At 37.9% G+C, this 23,005-nt stretch overlaps 1 protein-coding gene across 4 annotated transcripts in view; it reads left to right on the top strand.

Moving 5' to 3' along the window:
* The window catches only part of HSD17B12 (hydroxysteroid 17-beta dehydrogenase 12), a 164,056-nt gene that overhangs the window by 41,739 nt on the left and 99,312 nt on the right, over positions 1-23,005 (top strand). For all 4 annotated transcript variants that reach the window (XM_032283544.1, XM_032283546.1, XM_032283545.1 and 1 more), the window contains 2 exons: positions 14,045-14,091; positions 17,513-17,588. In XM_032283544.1, coding sequence (XP_032139435.1) covers positions 14,045-14,091; positions 17,513-17,588 — 123 coding nt within the window. The remainder of the gene's footprint in view (positions 1-14,044; positions 14,092-17,512; positions 17,589-23,005) is intronic.

The following is a 23,005-nucleotide window of genomic DNA, read 5'->3' as shown; positions in this document are numbered from 1 at the left end:
TTTTTCTGTATATTGTTAAATATATAGAAGTTACCTTAACTTACCACTTATTCCATGGCAAAATGGAATCTGAGGACGTCCATGTTAAATGAAGAAGCAAATCTTAGTGACAAGAATAGTGAACTGTCACTACTTTGGTAATTTAGCATTTTTTTGTAAAACATGTTTTAGCATGTTTTACTAAACCAAAAGCGGTTAGTTTCCCCTTTGTCTAATTCTGTCTTGGACTAGATCACTGGCACATTATGAGTACAGTAGTTCTCCCTAGCACTGAAAGTCATCACTTGTCTCTCTCTTTTTTTCTTCGACTTTTAAGTTCAGGAGTGCATGTGCAGGATGTGCAGGTTTGATACATAGGTAAACGTGTGCCACAGTGGTTTGCTGCATAGATCATCCCATCACCTACGTCTTAAGCTCAGTGCCCATTAGCTATTCTTCCTGATACTCTCCCTCCCCCAGCCTCTCCAACAGGCCCCAGTGTGTGTTGTTCCCCCAAAATCATCACTTTTCAAGGACAGCCTCAGAATTCTTTGAAAGTGCAAATCTACAGGTTTATCATAAAGTTAAACTTCTCTCTGTTACATTTCTTGAAAATTTCACTTGTAGATCATTGATTCTGGATGTTGAGGGGAGGCTGAAGAATGTATGGGTTTGCGTAATTATTTCTAAATAAGATGTGGAAAAAGCAGTGGGTAGAATCATAAAAGGTTAGTTTTCATTTTATAATCTCCCTTCATTCATTTACTCATCCATTCATACAGTAAAACCTCATTAATCACCTGCTTTTTGCCAGGTTCTGTTCTAGCAGACTGTGATGACCTAGACAGACCCTGCTCTTATAGAATCCTGCATGATGAATGTCTTGACGGTTGTCCGAAGGACCACCAGGATAGCTAGATAGCAGGAAAAAGAGTTTTATTAGCAATATTAGTTTGCAAACAGAGAGTCTCCAGCATGAACCAAAAGCACTTTCTCCAAAGAACAAAGAGAAAACTAGAGGTTTTATAAAAAGTAGAAATGTTACCTATTGCTCTTTGAGAAAGTTCACTGGCTTTGGGTAAGGGTTTGGGGAGCTGCCAAGTCCTGTTTGGTGAGCAACTGCTCTGGACAAAATTAGAGTTGCAGCAAACATAGGTGAAACTGGTGTCAGGTGACAACAAGCAGGTTCAGCTTGCTGAGAATTACATTCCTGGAGCAATGTTCTGTACCCCAAGGGTTTTTCCCCCGGATTCTTGTCTCTGTTTCAGTTGGTTATAACAAGAATGACCCACCTTGTATGATCAACTTTCACAAAGGGGGAGTACAGAGTACTATAGGGCAGGGATTCTGTATGAGGTCCTAAGTTAGTCTAGAGGTCAAGGAAGGCTCAAGGGGAGAAGAGGTGGTTTAAGTGAAAAACCTCAAGAATGGGAGGGCAGCACAGCTAGAAGTGTGTCTTAGTTCATTTGTGCTGCTATAATAAAATACATAAAGAACAGAATTGTGTTTTTTCACAGTTTTGCATGCCAGAAAGTCCAAGATCAAGGTGCCCGCAGGTTCAGTTGTCTGGAGAGGGATAGTGTGTGCTTCCAGGATGGCACCTTTTTGCTGCCTCCTTGGAATGCTGTGTCCTCACAGGGCAGAAGGCAGAAAGGCAGAAAGGCAAGTTGGCTGAAGGAACACTTCGTTAAGAATCGTTTATAAGGGACTTAATTCCGCTCATGAGGGAGGAGCCTTCATGGCTTAATCACCTCTTAATATCTCCACGGCTTACTACTGTCACATGGGCCAGTAAGTTTCAACACCTGACTTTTGGAAGGAGCACATTGAAACCATAGCTGAGTGTATGTTGGAGGTGTAGGGAACATTTGTGAAGAGAAAGCATGTTACCTTGTAGGAACTGGAAAAATTTCAGCACAACTGGGGCAGGCTTGAGTGGAAGGAGGAAAGTGGTAGGAATAGTAAGGTCAGCTCACGGAAGACCTTGTGAAGAATGAGGGGAGTGGGAAGCCAGTAACAGGTTTTAGGCAGGGAAGTGAAGTTCACATTTACATTTGGAGTGATTGTTTTGGCTACGATGTAGAGAATGAATTGGAGAGGAGTAAGAGTGGGACCAGGTGAATGCCTTAGAAAGCTATTACAGGAGCTCTTGTGGGAGATGAATGATGGCAGCTCTAGGTGGTAGCAATGGGAAGAAGTGAATGAATTTGTTTCAGGCTTTATATAGTTGGCAAAAGGGAAATGTAACTTCTTGGCAGAAAAAAAATAGGGTTTGAGAAAGATAATTTTTAACTGTGTATAGCATGGATTGAGGAGGGATGAAAGATTCCTCACGCAGGTCCTTGTGTTTGGGATGGTAGCGTAGATTGAGGTAATAGTTGTCGGAATTAACTGGGTGATATCAGTGACATACCTTGAGCAAATATTTTTATGATGATGTGAATAAAATTTTGTTTTCATAATTTATCTTGTTGACAGTTTATGCTTGCTTTTCTGGGCCTATCATAGTTACTTTAATAAGACAGAAGTTTGTTTTTCACGCACTTTAAAGACTAGAACTTTTGTGTATGTTTGATTCTTTATGACAAGCAATAAAAGAAGAAATGATTGGGATTTTAAAATGGCGTGATAATTCAGGGGTATCAGGGACCTTGATTCCCATGATACTGTTCCATTCATTTTCTGAGCCCATGGCTTCAACCCTTAAGATTATTTCATGGTTTTAAGAGACTTCTCCAGCTCCAGCTATCACTTTAGAATTGGCTAGATGAAGGGCAAAAGAGGCTTCTCTCTGCCAAGTCAGCTTCAGTTAAGCAGACTTTCTCAAAGTCCTTCGCAACCCTGCTTCATCTTGTTCCCTAAAATTAATCACATGGCCACTCCTAGCCGGTATATAAGTCTTTATTCCAGGCCACAATATTCTGGGTTAAAAGTCAGTGTTCTCTTATAAAGGAAGAAGGGAAAAATGGATATTAAGGAAGGCAGCCAGCAGGCTCTGGCCCACTTGTGCATTTAACACATGAAGGATGGTGTCCCCAGAGTAGATTTTGCACATTGGATCTTATCATTTCAGTGTTGCTGTGAATGCTTAGTTTTTTCATTTTAAGAAACTACAAAAGGCCAGGCATGGTGACTCACGCCTGTAATCCCAGCACTTTGGGAGGCTGAGGCTGATGGATCACGTAAGGTCAGGAGTTCAAGACCAGCCTGACCAACACAGTGAAACCCTGTCTCTACTAAAAATACAAAAATTAGCCGGGTGTGGTGGCACGTGCCTGTGGTCCCCAGCTACTCGGGAGGCTGAGGCAGGAAAATTGCTTGAACCTAGGAGGTGGAGGTTGTGGTAATCCGAGATCATGCTACCACTGCATTCCAGCCTGGGCAACAGAATGAGACTCTGTCTCAAAAAAAAAAAAAAGAAAAGAAAACACAAAAAACAAGCAGTATTTCAGATTTGGATGACTTGGAAGCTGCTGTTTGTTTTATTTGGTTTTCATGATATTATATGGGTCTGAGTGTTTAGATCAGTGTTTCCCAAAGATGAACCAAGAGATGATCTTACGTACCACATTGATTAATGTTTTTTTAATTTTGACATTTATATGTTTTTTACACTAATAGTCTATGTTACTTGAAACTGATGGTCCTTTATGAGAAGTAAACAGTAATTAAGTAATCATGTTTTCTATTAAATTTTTCAGTTTTAAGAAAACTTAAGTGACCTTGAGAAACACTAATTTTTTTTTCTTTTTTTGTGGGGGGGGACAGAGTTTTGCTCTTGTTGCCTCAGCTGGGGTGCAATGGGCACAATCTTGGCTCACTGCAACCTCTGCCTCCGAGTTCAAGTGATTCTCCTGCCTCATCCTCCTGAGTAGTTGGGATTACAGGCATGTGCCACCACGCCCAGTTAACTTTTTGTATTTTTAGTAGAGACAGGTTGTCTCCATATTGGTCAGGCTGGTCTCAAACTCCTGACCTCAGGTGATTTGTCTGCCTCGGCTTCCCAAGTGAAACACTGTGCCAGGCCAAGAAACACTGATTTAAGCAATACCACCCTGATTTTGGGAAATTGAAGTAGATGAGTCTGCTGGCTCAGTTTTCACCATTTTTCTATTCATAGTAGCAAAGACTTTTTTTTTGTTTTTGCAGTGGCGCAGTCTTGGCTCACTGCAACCTCGGCCTCCTGGGTTCAAGCAATTCTCCTGCCTCAGCCTCCCAAGTAGCTGGGATTACAGGTGCCTGCCACTATGCTCGGCTAATTTTTTTTATTTTAGTAGAGATAGGGTTTCACTGTGTTGCCCAGGCTGGTCTCCAATTCCTGACCTCGTGATCCACCCAGCTCTGCCTCCCAGTTCTGGGATTACAGGCATGTGCCACTGCGCCTGGCCACAAAGGACTTAAAAAAAAATGCAGTACATGCACGTGGTTAAAAAATGCAAAGAGTAAAGATAACTATAAAAAGTAATCTCTTTCCCATCTTTCCCTAATTCCCCAGAAGCAACTACCAACAGACTTTTGATTTAAGGTGGTATGCTTTGGTTTACCTTTCTAAAATTTATGATGAAGAATTGACTCCCCAGACAATTAGTTTCATTTTAATAGTGAAAAGTCACACTATTATTTTATAAAAATAAGGAATTATTGAACTTGATTGAGGGATTTTCTATTCAATTACACCTGCTATCTCTACTACTCCTGTTTGGAAGATATATAGCTGTAAAGTAAAGGAAATGTCTTTTTTTCTTTTTTAATTGAGACAGGATCTCACTGTCACCCAGGTTGGAGTACGGTGGTGTAATCATAACTGACTTCATCCTCGACTTCCTGGGCTAAGAGGATCCTCCTGTCTCAGTTTCCTGAGTAGCTGGGACTATAGGCATGTGCCACCACACTGGTTGATTTTCTTGAGTTTTTTTGTTTTTTAAATGAAAATGGGTCTCACTATGTTGCCCAGGCTGGTCTTGAACTCCTGGGGTCAAGCAGTCCTCCTACCTTAGCCTCCCAAAGTGTTAGGATGAGCCACTGCACCCCATGGAAATACCTTTAAAACCAAAAGCAGGACAATTCTTGTTCCCACTCTCTTAAATAAACACATCTGAATCTTTTTCATGTTTGTTGAATAAGACTTTTTTTCATAATTGACTGAAATTTGGTGATGTTTGTACATTATTGCAAATATAATACGTTACTCATCATGTAACTTGCAGATCTAAAGGCTTTGTCATTTCCTTTGCTGGGGAAATGATACTTGGTCTCCCCTTGCCTGACCACTGTATATAACACTAATTATTGTAGAAATACAGTGGTGCTATAGAGATGGCTAAGAGAAGCTCCGGATTTCCAGTTTTTTTTTTTTTTTAATGCCTTTAAATAATTTTTGCACTTCTCTGTTTTCTCAGATAAAATATTTACTTGTGAGGTAATGTTACACATAACTGGGCAGTGTTGGAGTTGGTTTTGAGAAGTATGAGAAAATGGAAAAGTGATATTTTTATCTATCTAAAATATCAGAGGTTACATTTTTAATATTTGTACAACATAAAGTCATATTGTTTTTGCTTGCATTTAAAGTCCTAACCATGAAATGGGTAATTTATAGAATATCTAATATTGAGTGTGGCCCTTATACATCATTGTATTCTCAATAGTCATACATATAATGGTTTCGGAAGACTGTTAGTTTCATTTGAATTTGATAGTTGCTAGCAGGAGATAGGAACAAGTGTTCTTGCTGGGCATAAATCTTCCTAAATGTGTTTAGTATCATTTCTCAACTAAAGTAAGTCTACTTTGGTATGATATGCTTAAGAGGAAACCTGAGTGCTTCTAGTTTTAAAATGATGAAGCAGCAATACTTTTGGCCTTTCATCTCTTGGAAATGTTCTCTAAAAGTTAGAAGGATAAGAAATGGAAAGCTCCATTTTGATGCAGCTAGGGAACTTCTGTCATCCCTCATACCCAGTCACAGCTATTGAAGGCGGTGGAGTCATAACTGACTTCCAGAGCAGACACTGAGTCCTCATAGTGGGGCCACCATTGGGAAACAAGCAAGTTTGTCCCTTGGATCCCAGAACAACACAGGAATTGGATATATCAGGTACCTCAAAAGACAGGGGTGGGGCAGATGTCCTTGAGGCTCAGGGAAATTAAGCAGCAGAGGCCCCAAGGTGAGACACCTGAGTGAGAACAGAGGATGACATCTGCAAACTAATAACTGCCTGGCAGCCAGAAGACTGGAAATTAGGGAATGCTTTTTAAGAGATGCTGAAGGGCCCCAGAGAAGAGACAGATACTGACAATATTGGTTCATGTGTATGTGAGGTATATTCAGGAGTATTCTCAGGAATAACACCTGTGAGGATTTTTGTGGATTCCTCAATGAAAAAGCTGATTTGCCCATCGATTGGGTCGTAGTGAGGGCCACGGTGTAGTCACCCCACCTATGCACTCTAATCGACATTTTAATGCAGCCAAGATGAGAGTGACAGTGACCAAAACAATCAAAAAAGAACTTAGAGGAACAGAATATAAAGAGTAGAAGAAATTGAGAGGCCGAGGCGGGTGGATCACGAGGTCAAGAGATCGAGACCATCCTGGCCAACATTGTGAAACCTCGTCTCTACTAAAAATACAAAAAAATTAGCTGGGCGTGGTGGCACACACCTGTGGTCCCAGCTATTCGGGAGGCTGAGGCCGAAGAATCGTTTGAACCTAGAAGGCAGAGGTTGCAGTGAGCCGAGATTGCGCCACTGTACTCCAGCCTGGTGACAAAGCAAGACTCTGTCTCAAAAAAAAGAGTAGAAGAAAATGTAAATATGTAAGCAAACTGTAATTAATGTCCTCAGTGATTAGATAATGGATCTATAATAAGAACAAGATACTGTTAAAAACGAGAAAGAGTAAGAATGTGCAGAAGAGCAGTAGGAATATGGAAGATTCTTCAAAGTAGAAAAATTGACAGCCTACATTTAAAAAGTACATAGATGGTTTGGAGGATAAAGTTGAAGAAATTTACAGGAAAATAGAGCAAAAAGAAAAGTAAGATTAATAGAGAAACTATTAAGTCCAAATTCTGATTTATAGAAATTCTAGAAAGAGAAAAATGTGAGGCAGATGTTAGCCAACAGTTAACATAAGAAACTTTTCAAAGAACTGAAGATCATGAATTTTAAGGCCTACCAATGCCTAGCACCAGTAAGTAGAAAAACACCCAATCATTTGGGTATATTTTCATGATGGAGTCCTACAGACTAAGTAATGATGCTAAAAGGCCCAGTGACAAAAAAAGCAGGTTACATACAAATAGTGGGAAATAAGAATGGTGAAACATTTAAAAGTGATAATTGTGTTAGAAGGCAGTGGAGAGTTGTCTAAAATTTTTTTGTTAAAAATGATTTCCTGCTTATAATTATATACCCAGCTAAGCTATTATATGTGTGGTTAGAAAATAGACTTTTTACAAAAAGATATACAAAATTAGACAGTGTTGTATTTTAAACTGTCATATAAGGAGACATGATGACTAAATGTGATGTGATATCCGGGATGGAATCCTAGATCAGAAAAAGGACATTCAGTAGCAAATAAGGAAATCTGAAAAAGATAGGACTTTTGTTAATTTTATCAATATTGGTTCATGTGTATGTGAGGTGTATTCAAGAAGATTCTCAGGAATAACACCTGTGAGGAAGCAAAAGAAGCAGAATTGAGCAAAGGGAGAAGTCGAACTGTAATGCAAGTGTGGATAGTAAAGGTTGTAGCTGATACCATTGGCCCTGAACGTAGGATGGCCCTAGAGAGAGGTAAGGTAAGGAAATCCAACTTGTCCCTGAGTGTGGCCTTTGTCCCTGAGTGTGGCCTCGCCATTAGACATGTACTGCCCAGGGGAGCAAGGCAGCCCCCTTTGGCTGAGAGCAGTTACTGCGAGAGACTCAGTCCTGAGCTGGCAGCAGGTAACACTCCTGGCAAGAGAGGATCGAATGAGTACCTGTGTGCCGGAACGGAGGATCTGGCTGGTGCACTAACAGTATCCATTACAAACTCCAACACCTGGAGAATCTGGAAAAGGAAGACATTGTACATTGCAGATTTCAGAATCTCTAGACCTGGCGTATTCTGGCCTAAGAATGTTTTTAGTTTTATGGTGTGCTGGTTTTTACATCAGCCCAGAGTTGGCTATTTTAAAAATGAATACACGGATGTAACAGTTATCTGTATTCTTTTGAAATAGATTCCAGTCAAATTTTTAGGTGCAGAGTACTGAGTGACTTTACATAGTTTCATTCTTAAGCATAGTCTCATTAAGAGATTTTTGAGCCCTTAATCTGAGAAATCTGATGATACTGCCATCAACTTATTGCTATACTCATATATAGTCATATGTCACTTAATGGTAGGGATACACTCTGAGAAATGTGTTGCTAGACAATTTTGTTGTTGTGCAAGCACCAACAGAGTGTACTTCCACAAACCTAGATGGTTTAACCTACGGTACATACCTAGGTTATATGGTATGGCTTATAGCCCCTAGGCTGCAAATCTATATATAATAGCATGTTACTGTGCTGAATACTATAGGCAATTATAACACAGTGGTAAGCATTTGTGTATCTAAATATATCCAAACATAGAAAAAGTACTCAGTGAAAATATGGTACAAAAGATTAAAAAGGCCAAGTATGGTATCTCATGCCTGTAATTCCAGCCTTTGTAAGGCCGAGGTGGGAGCATTGCTGGAGGCCATGAGTTCAACAAAGCAAGACCTGGTCTTTACAGGGGAAAAAAAAAAGTTGGTCAGGTATGGTAGCATGTGCCTGTAGCTATGTGGGAAGCTAAGGTAAGAGGATCACGTGAGCCCAAGAGTGAGAGGCTGCAGTGACCTATGGTCACACCATTGTACTCCAGCCTGGGTGACAGAGCAAGACCCTGACTCTTAAAAATAAACAAAAGATTAAAAATGGCACATCTGTATAGGAGACTTACTGTGAATGGAACTTGCAGGACTGGAGTTTCTCTGGGTAAGTGAGTGAGTGCTGAGTGAATGCGAAGGCCTACAATGTTACTGTGCACTACTATAGATTTCATAAACACAATACTTGGGCTATATTGACTTTATTTTAAAATTTTTTCTTTGATAAATTAGCTTACTATAACCCTTTTACTTTATAAACTTATATTGCTTATTTTTTGGACTCTTGCAATAACTAAAAAAGAAACACATTGTATACTGTACAAAAATATCTTCTTTATATGCTTATTCTATTTTTAAAATTTAAATTTTTATTTTTTACTTTTTAAGCTTTTTTGTTAAAAACAAAGATACAAGACATACACATTGGCGTGGGCCTACACCAGGTCAGGATCCTCAATATCAGTGTTTTTCACCTCCACATCTTGTCCCATTGGAAGGTCTTCAGACACAATCACACACACAGAGTTGCCATCTCCTATGATAGCAGTGCCTTCTTCTGGAGTATCTCCTGAAGGACCTGCCTGAGGCTGTTTACAGTTAACTTTTTTTTCTATAAAGCAGAAGGAGTACACTCTAATGATAAAAAGTATAGTATTATAGTAAATACATAACCTAGTAGCATAGTTGTTTATTATCATTATCAAGCTACATACATATATGTATGTATACTACATGTGTACATAATACATATATATGTATTATATAATTGTATGTGCTCTACTTTTCTATCACTAGGTTTGTTTACACCAGCATGACACAAACACATGATTAATGCATTCCATTATGACAGCTACTAGGTGATAGGAATTGTTCAGCTCCATTGTAATCTTATGGGACCAGAGCTGTATATGTGGTCCATTGCTGACAGAAACATTGTCATGGACTGTATATGGTTTTCTTGCTTCACAGTTGTAGGCTTAAAGCAGAATAATCTAGTTACGAACAGGATTTGTAAACAGGTCAGTGGCTAATAGATGTTAGTGTAGGAAAGTGTAAGATACTATACTTATAAATAAAGACTTTTGAGAAACAAGGTTGTCAGGAAAGCAGTCCAAGTCTTGTGTGTTTTGCTGTTTTTTAGACCAACTAAATGCCGATCATCATTCAAACAGTCTGCAAATGCCTATGGAACACTAGCCTTGTGCACGTTGCCTGGCAGGGAGCCTAGAATCTTACAGAAAAGTTAAGACATGTAGATGTAAGGAAACACAATTCAAAATAGAGTGGTACAGTGCCATAGACATAAAGATGTGTCAAGTGCTGTGGGAGTTTAAAAAGAGGAAGTTTTCTTTCGGGTAAAGTGATCTAGAACAGTGGAGTTGGTGGATCTGCAATGAGGCTTTGATGGAAGAGGGTAGGAGGTGAGATTCTGGGATCTTGGAGAGGGGAGAAAAGTTTATCACAGAGAAAAGGAAGAGGAGAAAGTTTGAAACAATTAGAATATGTTTATCCATCACTTGTGAAACATTAGTGAATCAGTAACAAGGATACACTATAAAATTTGAATTCCTGTGCCTCTAAAAACAGTCAGAAGATAAAAAGTTACAGAAAATTATGTCCATTGCTGCACTATTCACAATAGCAAAGACACGGAATCAGACCAAGTGCCCATCAGTGGCAGATTGGATAAAGAAAATGTGGTACATATATACTATGGAATACTCCACAGCCATAAAAAAGAATAAAATTATGTCCTTTGCAGCAACATAGATTAAGCTAGACACCATAATCTTAAGCAAATTAACACAGGAACAAAAGACCAAATACTGCATGTTCTCGCTTACAAGTGGGAGCTAAACATTGAGCACCCATGGACATAAATATGGGAACAGTGGACACTGTGGTCTACTAGAGGGTGGAGGGAAGGGGGGTAAGTTAAAAAACTACCCATTGGGTACAATCCTCACTACCTGGGTGGTGGGATATATACCCCAAACGTCAGCATCAAGGAATATGCCCATGTAACAAACCTACACACATACCCCCATATCTAAAATAAAAGTTGAAATTTTTTAAAAAAAGAAAAAAGTTGCAAATTGATCATGAGGTTGGAGGAGATTTCATATAATGCTCAGTTTTCTGTAGTTAGGTTCTCCCACAAACATTTAAATCTGTGAGTTACTTCTTATAAACAGAACAATAGTGACAAAAACACATGGGTTACCTTTGGAAGATGCCAGAGAACCAATTTATTTTGAAAACTGATAGAGGCAAAAAAAAAAAAAAAAATCAAACACTTTTCTTGTATTACACGAGCTATAGATCATGGTAACTAACTAATGAGAAATAATTTTTCTCTGGAAATATTCCAGCTAATAGATGAAGATGAATGATTGAACTCTAATACCACCATTTTGCAATCCCTAATGAAATAATGGATCTCAATGCTGACCAGCAGTGGCTGCTAATATAGCAAAATGAAAGATAACCAGACATATGCTTCCTGATGTAAAAATGCATTATTCCTTATGAAGTACTCTTACCAAAAAAATCAAACCTGAATTTGATCAAATATCTATATCCAGCCTCCATGGGACAGAATAATATGTTAAATGATGTCAAGGACAGGCTGAGAAACACAAACCTATAACTTAATATCTTAAACCAATAAATTGAGAGAGTGAAGGGGGGAGAGAGGAAAGTGGTTATAGACATGGTTAATTAACATATTAACAAATTTTATTATGGAACCTATTGAATCCTGATTAGAACAATTGTTAAAAGTTTTTTGAAACATTTAGCAGAATTTATAGCGATTACATATTTGGTATCAAGGAGTTGTTATTTACAATGTTAGGATGAGATAATGGTATTGTGGCTATCTTTAATAGCAGAAACAAATGGTAATAGTTATGAATGAAGTGATATGATGCCTTTACTTTGAAATAATCCAATGTGAGAGGAAGCAGGTGGGGGTATTAGATGACGCAAGGTTAATCTCTCAAGTGTTTCATTGGTGAAGCTGGGCTCTGAGTACCTGGGGGCTTGTTATACTGTTCTCTGGAAATTTCAACTTTTTTTTTAGTTGGAGTTTCACACTGTTGTTGGGGCTGGAGTGCAGTGCATGCTCTGGGCTCACTGCAACCCTGCCCAGGTTCAAGTGATTCTCTTTGTCTCAGCCTCCCAAGTAGCTGGGATTACAGGCACCTACCACCACGCCCAGCTAATTTTTTTGTATTTTTAGTAGAGATGGGATTTCACTATGTTGACCAGGCTGGTCTCAAACTCGTGACCTCATGATCCGCCCACCTTGGCCTCCCAAAATGCTGGGATTACAGGTGTGAGCCACTGCACCTGGCCTATTATGACATTTTTATTTTTTATTATTATTATTTTTTTAAATTGTGGGAAGATATCAGCTAAGCAAGAACATGATGAAAGTCTATGAGATTATGAGAGACATGGCAAGGGAGAATATGAATGTGTTTATCATTTTTCTGAATAGTAAAAATAGGGACCATCTTGTATAATTTAAAAGAAGTGGACAATACAAGAAAATTCTTCTTTACACCGTAACTTGTTTTTTAAAATCGATAAATGTTTTGGGAAAACGCATATTTAGAGAATTTGGGGAGGCATTCCTTTTTGAAGCAGACATCTATGCTTTAAACTTGTAACATTATTCTAGTATTCCAGAGCTAAGCTTTCATGTGTAACCTGGCCTATTATAATTTTCAAATGTTTCTGTTACGTAAAGTTTTTGAGGTTGTAAGATAAATATGGTTTCTCTGCAAGAACAGGAAACCAAACACCACATGTTCTCACTCATAAGTGGGAGTTGAACAATGAGAACACATAGACACAGGGAGAACACATAGACACACACCTGGGCCTGTAGGGGAGTGGCGGTTTATGGGGAGGGATAACATTAGGAGAAATGCCTAATGTAGATGACAGGGTGATGGATGCAGCAAACCACCATGTTATGTATATAGCTATGTAACAAACCTGCACATTCTACACATGTACCCCAGAACTTGAAGTGTAATAAAAATAATAAAATGTAAAAAGGTTTATCTACAAGGAACATACATTTTTGTTTGAGAGAACAATAAGCTTATTATGAAAAGTATGTTGACGTGGGATTCAAAATATTTTGAATCCCAAATCTTTTCTTCTGAATGTACTAGACATGAGCCAGTCCTAAAAAAAAAAAAAAAAAAAAATACGCTGATGCCTTTTTCGGCCTCAGCCCACCTGTACCCAGGTGAATAAAAATAAATAAATAAATAAATACATATTTTAAAAAAGATAAATATGGTTTCTCATAGAAGAATTAAATTATTTTCTATTTACTTCTACTACTCTTTGTTTTAAAAACTAGTTTATGAAGATATATATAGTAAGTGTGTACTTAATTGTGCAGCTCAGTGAATCTACATACACACAGTGGTAACTGCCACCCTAAAAAGATACAGAATATTTCCTGTATCTTGGAAGATTCCTGTATGGCCCTTTCCTGTTATCTACTTTACTATCCAGAGGTAACCAATATTCTGACTTCTATCACCATAGATTAGTTTTGTTTTTTCTTGAACTTACATTTTATGTCAGGCTTTTGTTATGCCTTAGAGATTCATTCATGTTTTGCCTATATCAGTAGTTCATTTCTATTGCTGTTTATTATTCCATTGTTTGTCTGTATCTCAATTTACTTATTCTTCTGTAGGCTAATATTTAGTTGTATTTACCTACTGTGTACCACCTAAGCTACTATGAACATTCTTTGGGTAGACATTAATGCATTCCTATCTTTTGAGAATTGGTGGGTCATAAGGTAGGCATACTTTTAGTTCTAAACATATTGGCAAATAGTATTTTCCAAAATAATTGTACCAACTTCACAGTGCTACCAGCAATGTGTGTGAGTTCCAGTTGCTCCACATTCCTTTTTAACACTTGATTTTGAAGCCTTTTTAAAATATTAGCTACTGCAGTGTGTATTCAGTCCTTGATTTGAACCACTGGAACTCTTCTGTCTTTTACATCAAGATATCACACTGGTTCTCTTGTATGTAATTGGTGGGTCCTAACTGTGACGAGTTCTTCATTGTAATTCTTAGACTAAACTATCGCTTTTTTTCCCTTTCCCAGTTGTCACAGGCGGTACTGATGGAATTGGAAAATCATATGCAGAAGAGGTAGGTGATTTTCAAGATCTTTCCTTTCAATATAAAAAAATAAGAATAAATATAGGATGATTTCTTATAATAGTTTTGATTTTTGAAGTATAAACACAAATATAATGTTGTGTGGTACAATAGATGCTTTTTGTTTCTACCTTGTTGGAAATACCATATTTGCTTAAACAGACACAATTTTTTGAAACAAATTTCTATGTAAAATAAGTATAAAACTTTCTGGTTGTACTGGTTACCTGGAACTGGGAACAATTTAGTATACTTTTATGATATATCATGTCAGTGTGTACAGTCTTCAGATTCGAAAGTCAATTATTTTGAACTGTTTTCTGAAAAATAGAAATATTATTATAGGTGGTGATATTTCTAGGCTAGTCCATGCCATCGTTTTCACAAGAAGGACTGTGATTAACAGAAAGGTATTGATAGATACAGGCAGAGGATTCAAGTTCTCTGCAATGAAATTAAAGAACAGGAAATCATCATAGTTTGAAGACAGTTTTACAAAGCAGGAGCCGTGGCAGTATTCTTTAGGCAAGTTTCCCTGCCTTCTGGTCCCTGAGAAGGCGCCTGCAGCCTATGATGAAATGATCTGTAACAGTGGAGTGATTCTGATAAAGATCCCAGCAGATTCATTGGATCTTTCATTGAGCATTATCAAAACGTCTTTTTGTTAATTTAAATTTTTCCAGCTTTTTATTTGGAAGAATATCGAGACTACAGAAAAGTTGCAAGAATATTACCAACACCTGTATACTCTTCACCTGGAGTCACTAATTGTTAATATTTGGAACATATAATTTACTTATTATTATTATTTGGCTGAATCATTTGTAAGTTAGTTACAGAAATAACAGTTCACCCTTAAATATTCCAGGGTGAATATTCTAAGAACTAAAACATTCACCCTTATAATCCCAATACATTGGTCATAATAGGAAGTTTAACTTGACACAATATTCTTGTGTAACATACAGCCTGTATGCAGGTATCCAGTTGCCCAGTACATCCTTTTAAGCTCTTTTTTTTTTTTTTTTTAATTGTTGTTTTTCCAAGTGTTCCAAGATCCAGGTAAGGATTATGCATTGCATTTGGTGTCATGTCTCTTAGTCTCCATTAATCTCAAAGAGTAACTTAGCCTTATTTTTCTTTTATAAGAATGCCATTTTTGAAAAATCCAGGTTAGTTGTTTCGCAGGCAAATTTGGATTTGTCTCATTGTTTTCCCATTAGATTCAGGATAAACATTTTTTCATCAGGAAGGCTACACAGGTTTATCCTTCTGAGTTCATCTTATCAGGAGGCATAAGAAGTCTGGTTTGTTCCATTATTGATTATAAAGGTGATTAATAAGGAATATGTGGGATGACACTTTGAGATTGTATAAATATATTGTTTCCCAATAATCTTTTATCCAACGGTGTTAGGATTCATTGGCAATTTTTGCTTAGATGGATTATTACCATGGTGTTTAAAAAATGGTGATGTTTTTGACTGGGTTTGGTAGCTCATGCCTGTAATGCAAGCACTTTGGGAGGCCGAGGCGGGTGGATCACCTGAAGTCGGGAGTTCAAGACCAGCCCGGCCAACATGGTGAAACCCTGTCTCTACTAAAAATACAAAAATTAGCTGGGTGTGGTGGCAGGTGCCTGTAATCACAGCTACTCAGGAGGCTGAGGCAGGAGAATCACTTGAACCCAGGAAGCCGAGGTTGCCCTGAGATTGTGCCAATGTACCCCAGCCTGGGCGACAGAGTAAGACTCCATCTCAAAACAAACAAACGAAAAAATGGTGATTTTTTTTTTTTCTAATGACATCTCTCCTTCTACATTTATTAAGATAGTAATTTTCTATAGAAGCTTTTCCTTATTCCTTTTCCCCTATTAATTTTTTTAAAGAAGGTATCAGTATGGGCTAATGGTTTTTTTAGTGGTGTTATAGCAGATTAATTTTGCAAATCATCACCAACATTTTTATTTTTATAAAAAATGTTCTTCCATAGCGTCATTTGCAATATCACTCACTACTTAATAAACCCTGACTTTAGGATTTAAGACTGGAATATTAGTTTGCTAAATCACTTTTAGTTCATAGCACCTAATTTATTGCTCATTTATTTTCTGTCTAGAATATTTCACTAAATAGTTCTATACAGATTAGTGCTTTTTTTTCCCTCTACTACTTTGTGTCCTGGGATGGTAACCACATTTATGTAAGTCTTTTTCATTATGTACAGCACTTACACATACTGGGGTAGTTACATAGAAGATGTTCCTCAGGAAATTTTTTTTTTTTTTTTTTTGAGACAGAGTTTCGTTCTGTCACCAGGTTGGAGTGCAGTGGCACGATCTCGGCTCACTGCAACCTCCCACTACCTGGTTTAAGCGATTCTTCTGCCTCAGCCTCCCGAGTAGCTGGGATTATAGGCATGCACTACCACGCCCAGCCAATTTTTGTAGTTTTAGTAGAGATGGAGTTCCACCATGTTGGCCAGGATGGTCTTGATCTCCTGACCTTGTGATCCTCCTGCCTTGGCCTCCTAAAGTGCTGGGATTACAGGCGTGAGCCACCACACTTGGCCTAGGAAAATTCTTTATTAATTTATTCAATTAACTTCTTTAGTTTGCCATGGTCCATAAAATATAATGCTCAAATTAAAATTTTGAAAATCATTGTATTTTTAGGAATGTTTAACATTTTAATGGTAGTTTTCTTTGCCAGTCCTCTGATGTTTGTTTTATATATCCATTCTGCAACAAAAAGTTGTTTTTTTTTTTTTTTTTGAAACAAGGTCTTGCTCTGTTGCAAGCTGAAGTGTAGTGGTGCAGTCATGGCTCGGTGTAGTCTAGACTTCCTGGGCTCAGGTGATCCTCTCACCTCAGCCTCCTGAGTAGCTGGAACTATAGGTGTGTGCCACCACACCCAGATAATTTACCAAAAAAAAAAAATTTTTTTTTAAATTGTTTGTAGAGACAGGATTTTACAATGTTGCCCAGGATGGTTTTGGGCTCCTGGGCTTAAGCAGTTATCCGGCTTCAGCCTCCTAAAATGCCGGGATTACAGGCGTGAACCACTGTGCTTGGCACAAAAACTTTTTTAAAGCTAATTTTTAAATTATAGAAATAGTAGACAATGATTTAAAAAACCCAAATGGTATAAATGGTATAAAATGAAAAAGTAAAAGTCTCCCTCTTTCTAAAACCCTTTGACATTTAAATATTAGCTTGATTTAGAAAGATAACTTTTTGGGAATTTTTTTGGTAAAATCTTCATTTTGGATTGCTTATTCATTGCACTTGGGTTTATATGTGTTTTATTGTTAACTATCATCTGGACAGGTTTTCTTAAAAAGGGGGTTATAGCTCATGAATGTTTTTCAGTGGCATGTACAGGTGTGATTCAGATCTCCTTTGCTTTTTCAGTTAGCAAAGCGTGGAATGAAGGTTGTCCTTATCAGCAGATCACAGGATAAACTTGACCAGGTTTCCAGTGAAATAAGTAAGTCCTCACATCAAACAAAAGCAACACATAGCTAATTAATGTTTTCAAGCGGTTCTTTGGTACTGATATAGTTATTTATAGTTCAGGAAACTTCTTTTTCAAGGAGAGATATCATGAATGACAGCATGAAAAAGCATGGGATGCTTTAAAGATGGATAATCAATTTTAGGCTCGGCCGGTGGCTCACGCCTGTAATCCCAGCACTTTGGGAGGCTGAGGCAGGTGGATCGCCTGAGGTCAAGAGTTTGAGACTGGCCTGACCAACATAGTGAAACCCCGTCTCTACTAAAAATACAAAAAAATTAGCTGGGCGTCATGGTGGGCTCTGTAATCCCAGCTACTCAGGAGTCTGAGGCAGGAGAATCTCTTGAACCTGGGAGGCGGAGGTTGTGGTGAGCCGAGATTGTGCTGCTGCACTCTAGCCTGGGCCACAGAGGGAGACTCCATTTTAGAAAATAAACAAAAGTATTTTTACATTGTTTTAGGATAATTGTAATTTGCTTAAAATGTCTTTTACTGATTTGTTTTGTTTCTCTTGCCAGGAGTCAAATTCTCTGATTATTTTATCATATTCTGCTGAAACATCTAAATTTGTTTGCTGTGGCTTCATTTCAGTATTCCTGAATGCTTTTTACTCTTTTCATCTCAGTGTTTCTAAATGTATAACACATATGTTTTAGGAAAAATAGAAAAGATAGCAATATCCATGTGATGGGAAGTTTTTTAAACTTTCTTCTTAGGCAAGTATGCTTGAGACCTGAATTACAATATGGCAAAGACTCAGCTAACTTCTACTAAATGACCCAGATGAATAAACCAATACTGTTCATTTGTTTGGTAAAACATACTAACTGATGTCCCCAGTTTGCTGACCGTTTGTGGCCAGGAAGCCTCTTCATATAATGCTCATATAATTTTTATCTTTACAAATCAAATTGTTTACTTATAAAGAATCAGTTGTGTTTATTTTCAAACTTACGTTGAGTAATTTTTTACTAAATATTCTGTAAAATGATAAACTGTTAGTGTAAAATCTAGAGTTGTTTCTATAAAAACTAAGTTGAATGCTCTGAAAAACAGTGACTAAAATTACTTCTTTGAAAAAGCAGGGTGTCTCATGCCTATAATCCCAGCACTTTGGAAGGCTGAGGCGGGTGGATCACGAGGTCAAGGGATTGAGACTATGCTGGCCAAAATGGTGAAACCCATCTCCCCTAAAAATATAAAAATTAGCTGGGTGTGGTGGCACGTGTCTGTAGTCCTGGTTACTCAGGATGCTGAGGCAGGAGAATTCTTGAACCCGGGAGGCAGAGGTTGCAGTGAGCCGAGATTGAGCCTTTGCACTCCAGCCTGGTGACAGAGCAAGATTCCATCTCAAGAAAAAACAAAAAACAACCGCAATGAAACATTGGCCATCAAATTAGTGTTGAACAAAGACAAATGTAAAATATTGGAAGAGCTAAAAAAAAGTAAGAAACCTGCTCCCCTGATTGTTTCATATGTGTTGAAGTTTGTTCCGTACTCTATTAGAACTGAAACAGTTATAAATGATAGAATATGGTGTGATGCATGCAAGAAAAACTGGAATTCCAGTCTGCAGATCTAGTCTCAAAGACAAGGTCTTGACCCTACAAAGAGGATGGTGAATGAATTACATTTATACATGGTTTAAGTGAAAATAAAATGATTACAAAGTGTATTTATCTCTGTGAGTCCTTGTTTTAACTAACTTCTCAACTAACAGATTGTCCTAATTCTTTCAGTGAGAATTGATGAGAGAGGATTTCTTCTATATTTTGTTACTAATATTACCACCTACTGCTAACATTTATATGATGCTTTATTATTTATTCATTCTCTCACATATATTCATGTATTATCTCCTTTGATTCTTCCAACATACTTATAAGGTGTATGTTTTTGTTACTATTTCTCTTCAGACCATAGCTGGTCCTATTGGACAGATTATATATAGCTTCCCTTCATCTTTAGATAAAAAGCGGAGTGTATTAGTCTATTTTTCACACTACTGATGAAGACATATATGGGACTGGGGAATTTGTAAAGAAAAAGAGGGTTAATAGACTCACATGGCTGGGGAGGCCTCACAATTATGGCAGAAGGCAAAAGGCACATCTTACACAGCAGCAGGCAAGAGAAAGAATGAGAACCATGCGAAAAGGGTTTCCCCTATAAAACCATCAGATCTCATGAGACTTATTCACTAACCCAAGAACAGTATGGGGGTTACTGCCCCCATGATTCAATGATCTCTTACCATAACACATGGGAATTATGGGAGATACAATTAAAAATGAGATTTGGATGGGGGCACAGGCAAACCATATCACAGAGCCTTATTGGAGATTCCCAATACTAAGTATGTTATATCTTTTTTTTTTTTTTAACTATTTTAACCTTGCTGAGAGTACAGATCTTTACAAATCTGAGCATGTCATATATAGACATACAATATATCATTGGCATTTGAGGATTTTAACATTCAAGATTTCAGCTATGTAAATGTAACCCCAAAGGGCCAAGAGATACAGTATTTTACAATTTTCTGAGGTCTGAATCTGAATTAAGCCATGACACGAATGAGCCTGAAGTAGTTACTCAGATAGTAGGTGAATTTAACATACTGCTTGGATCTCAGTATTGTTTCATTCTTAGCTTCTTGTAGTCTTGTATATAATAACTCTTTTATATATATATTTTATGGCACTTTAGGTTCTGGGGTACATGTGCAGAACCTTCAGGATTATTGCATTGGTACATACATGGCAATGTGGTTTGCTGCCTCATTTCCCCCATCACCTATATCTGGCATTTCTCCTCATGTTATCCCTCCCCAACCTCCCTAACCCCTGCTATCCCTCCCCTACTCCCCCACAACAGACCCCAGTGTGTGATGCTCCCCTCCCTGTGTCCATGTGTTCTCATTGTTCAGCACCCGCCTATGAGTAAGAACATGCAGTGTTTGATTTTCTGTTCTTGTGTCAGTTTGCTGAGAATGATGGTTTCCAGATTCATCCATGTCTCTCACAAACTCATTGTTTTTTATGGTTGTATAGTATTCCATGGTGTATATGTGCCACATTTTCCTTGTCCAGTCTGTCATCGATGGGCATTTGGGTTGGTTCCAGGTCTCTGCTATTGTAAACAGTGCTGCAATGAACATATGTGTGCATGTGTCTTTATAATAGAATGATTTATAATCCTTTGGATATATACCCAGTAATGGGATTGCTGGGTCAAGTGGAATTTCTGTTTCTGGTCCTTGAGGAATCACCACACTGTCTTCCACAATAGTTGAGCTAATTTACACTCCCAACAACAGTGTAAAAGTGTTCCTATTTCCCCACATCCTCTCCAGCATCTGTTGTCTCCAGATTTTTTAATAATCACATTCTAACTGGCGTGAGATGGTATCTCAATGTGGTTTTGATTTGCATTTCTCTAATGACCAGTGATGATGAGCATTTTTTTCATATGTTTTTTGGCCTCATAAATGTCTTCTTTTGAAAAGTGTTCATCTCCTTTGCCCACTTTTGAATGGATTTGTTTTTTTTTTGTAGATCTGTTTTAGTTCTTTGTAGATTCTGGATATTAGCCCTTTGTCAGATGGGTAGATTGCAAAAATTTTTTCCCATTCTGTTGGTTGCCGGTTCACTCTAATGATTGTTTCTTTTGCTGTACAGAAGCTTTGGAGTTTAATTAGATCCCATTTGTCTATTTTGGCTTTTGTTACCAATGCTTTTGGTGTTTTAGTCATGAAGTCCTGGCCTACGCCTATGTCCTGAATGGTTTTGCCTAGGTTTTCTTCTAGGGTTTTTTATGGTGTTAGGTCTTATGTGTAAGTCTCTAATCCATCTGGAGTTAATTTTAGTGTAAGGTGTCAGGAAGGGGTCCAGTTTCTGCTTTTTGCACATGGCTAGCCAGTTTTCCCAACACCATTTATCAAACAGGGAATTCCTTCCCTATTGCTTGTTTTTGTCAGTTTTATCAAAGATCAGATGGTTGGAGATGTGTGGCGTTGCCTCCGAGGCCTCTGTTCTGTTCCATTGGTTGATATGTCTGTTTTGTTACAGTACCATACTGTTTTAATTACTGTAGCCTTGTAGTATAGTTTGAAGTCAGGTAGCATGATGCCTCTAGCTTTGTTCTTTTTGCTTAGAATCGTCTTGGCTATGAAGGCTTTCTTTTGGTTCCATATGAAGTTTAAAGTGTTTTTTTCCAGTTCTGTGAAGAGGATCATAGGTAGCTTGATGGGGATAGCAGTGAATCTATTAATTACTTTGGGCAGTATGGCCATTTCCACGATATTGATTCTTCCTAACCATGAGCATGGAATGTTTCTCCATCTGTTTGTGTCCTCTCTTATTTCCTTGAGCAGTGGTTTGTAGTTCTCCTTGAAGAGGTTCTTTACATCCTTTGATAGCTGTATTCTTAGGTATTTGATTCTCTTTGTAGCAATTGTGAATGGCAGTTTGTTCTTGATTTTGCTCTCTGTAAGTCTGTTATTGGTGTATAGGAATGCTTGTGATTTCTGCACATTGATTCTTGTATCCTGAGAATTTGCTGAAGTTGCCTATCAGTTTTAGGGGATTTTGGTCTGAGACAGTGGGGTCTTCTAAATATACAATCATGTTGTCCTCAAATAGAGACACTTTGACTTCCTCCTTTCCTAATTGAATATCCTTTATTTCTTTTTCTTCCCTGATTGCTCTGGTTAGAACTTCCAATACTATATTGAATAGGAGTGGTGAGAGAGGCATCCTTGTCTAGTGCCAGATTTCAAAGGGAATGCTTTCAGTTTCTGCCCATTCAGTATGATATTGGCTGTGGGTTTGTCGTAAATAGCTTTTATTATTTTGAGATATATTCCGTCAATACCTAGTTTATTGAGAGTTTTTAGCATAAAGAGCTGTTGAATTTTGTCGAAGGCCTTCTCTGCATCTATTGAGATGATCATGTGGTTTTTGTCTTTGGTTCTGTTTATGTGGTGGATTACATTTATAGACTTGCGTATGTTGAAGCAGCCTTGCATCCCCGGGATGAAGCCTACTTGATTGTGATGGATAAGCTTTTTGATGTGCTGTTGCAGTTGGTTTGCCAGTATTTTATTGAAGATTTTTGCATCTGTGTTCATCATGGATATTGGCCTGACGTTTTCTTTTTTTTTTGTTGAGTCTCTGCCGGGTTTTGGTATCAGGATGATGTTGGTCTATAAAATGACTTGGGAAGGATTCCCTGTTTTTGAATTGTTTGGAATAGTATCAGAGGGAGTGGTACCAGCTCCTCTTTGTACGTCTGGTAGAATTTGGCTGTGAACCCATCTGGACCTGGGCTTTTTTTGGTTGGTAGGCTACTAATTGCTGCCTCAACTTCAGCCATTGTTATTGGTCTAT

The sequence above is a fragment of the Sapajus apella genome, unplaced genomic scaffold (assembly GCF_009761245.1).
Source record: "Sapajus apella isolate SASKATOON/1434 unplaced genomic scaffold, GSC_monkey_1.0 scaffold14, whole genome shotgun sequence".
Taxonomy (NCBI): domain Eukaryota; kingdom Metazoa; phylum Chordata; class Mammalia; order Primates; family Cebidae; genus Sapajus; species Sapajus apella.
This window is presented reverse-complemented; position numbering and strand designations above follow the sequence as displayed.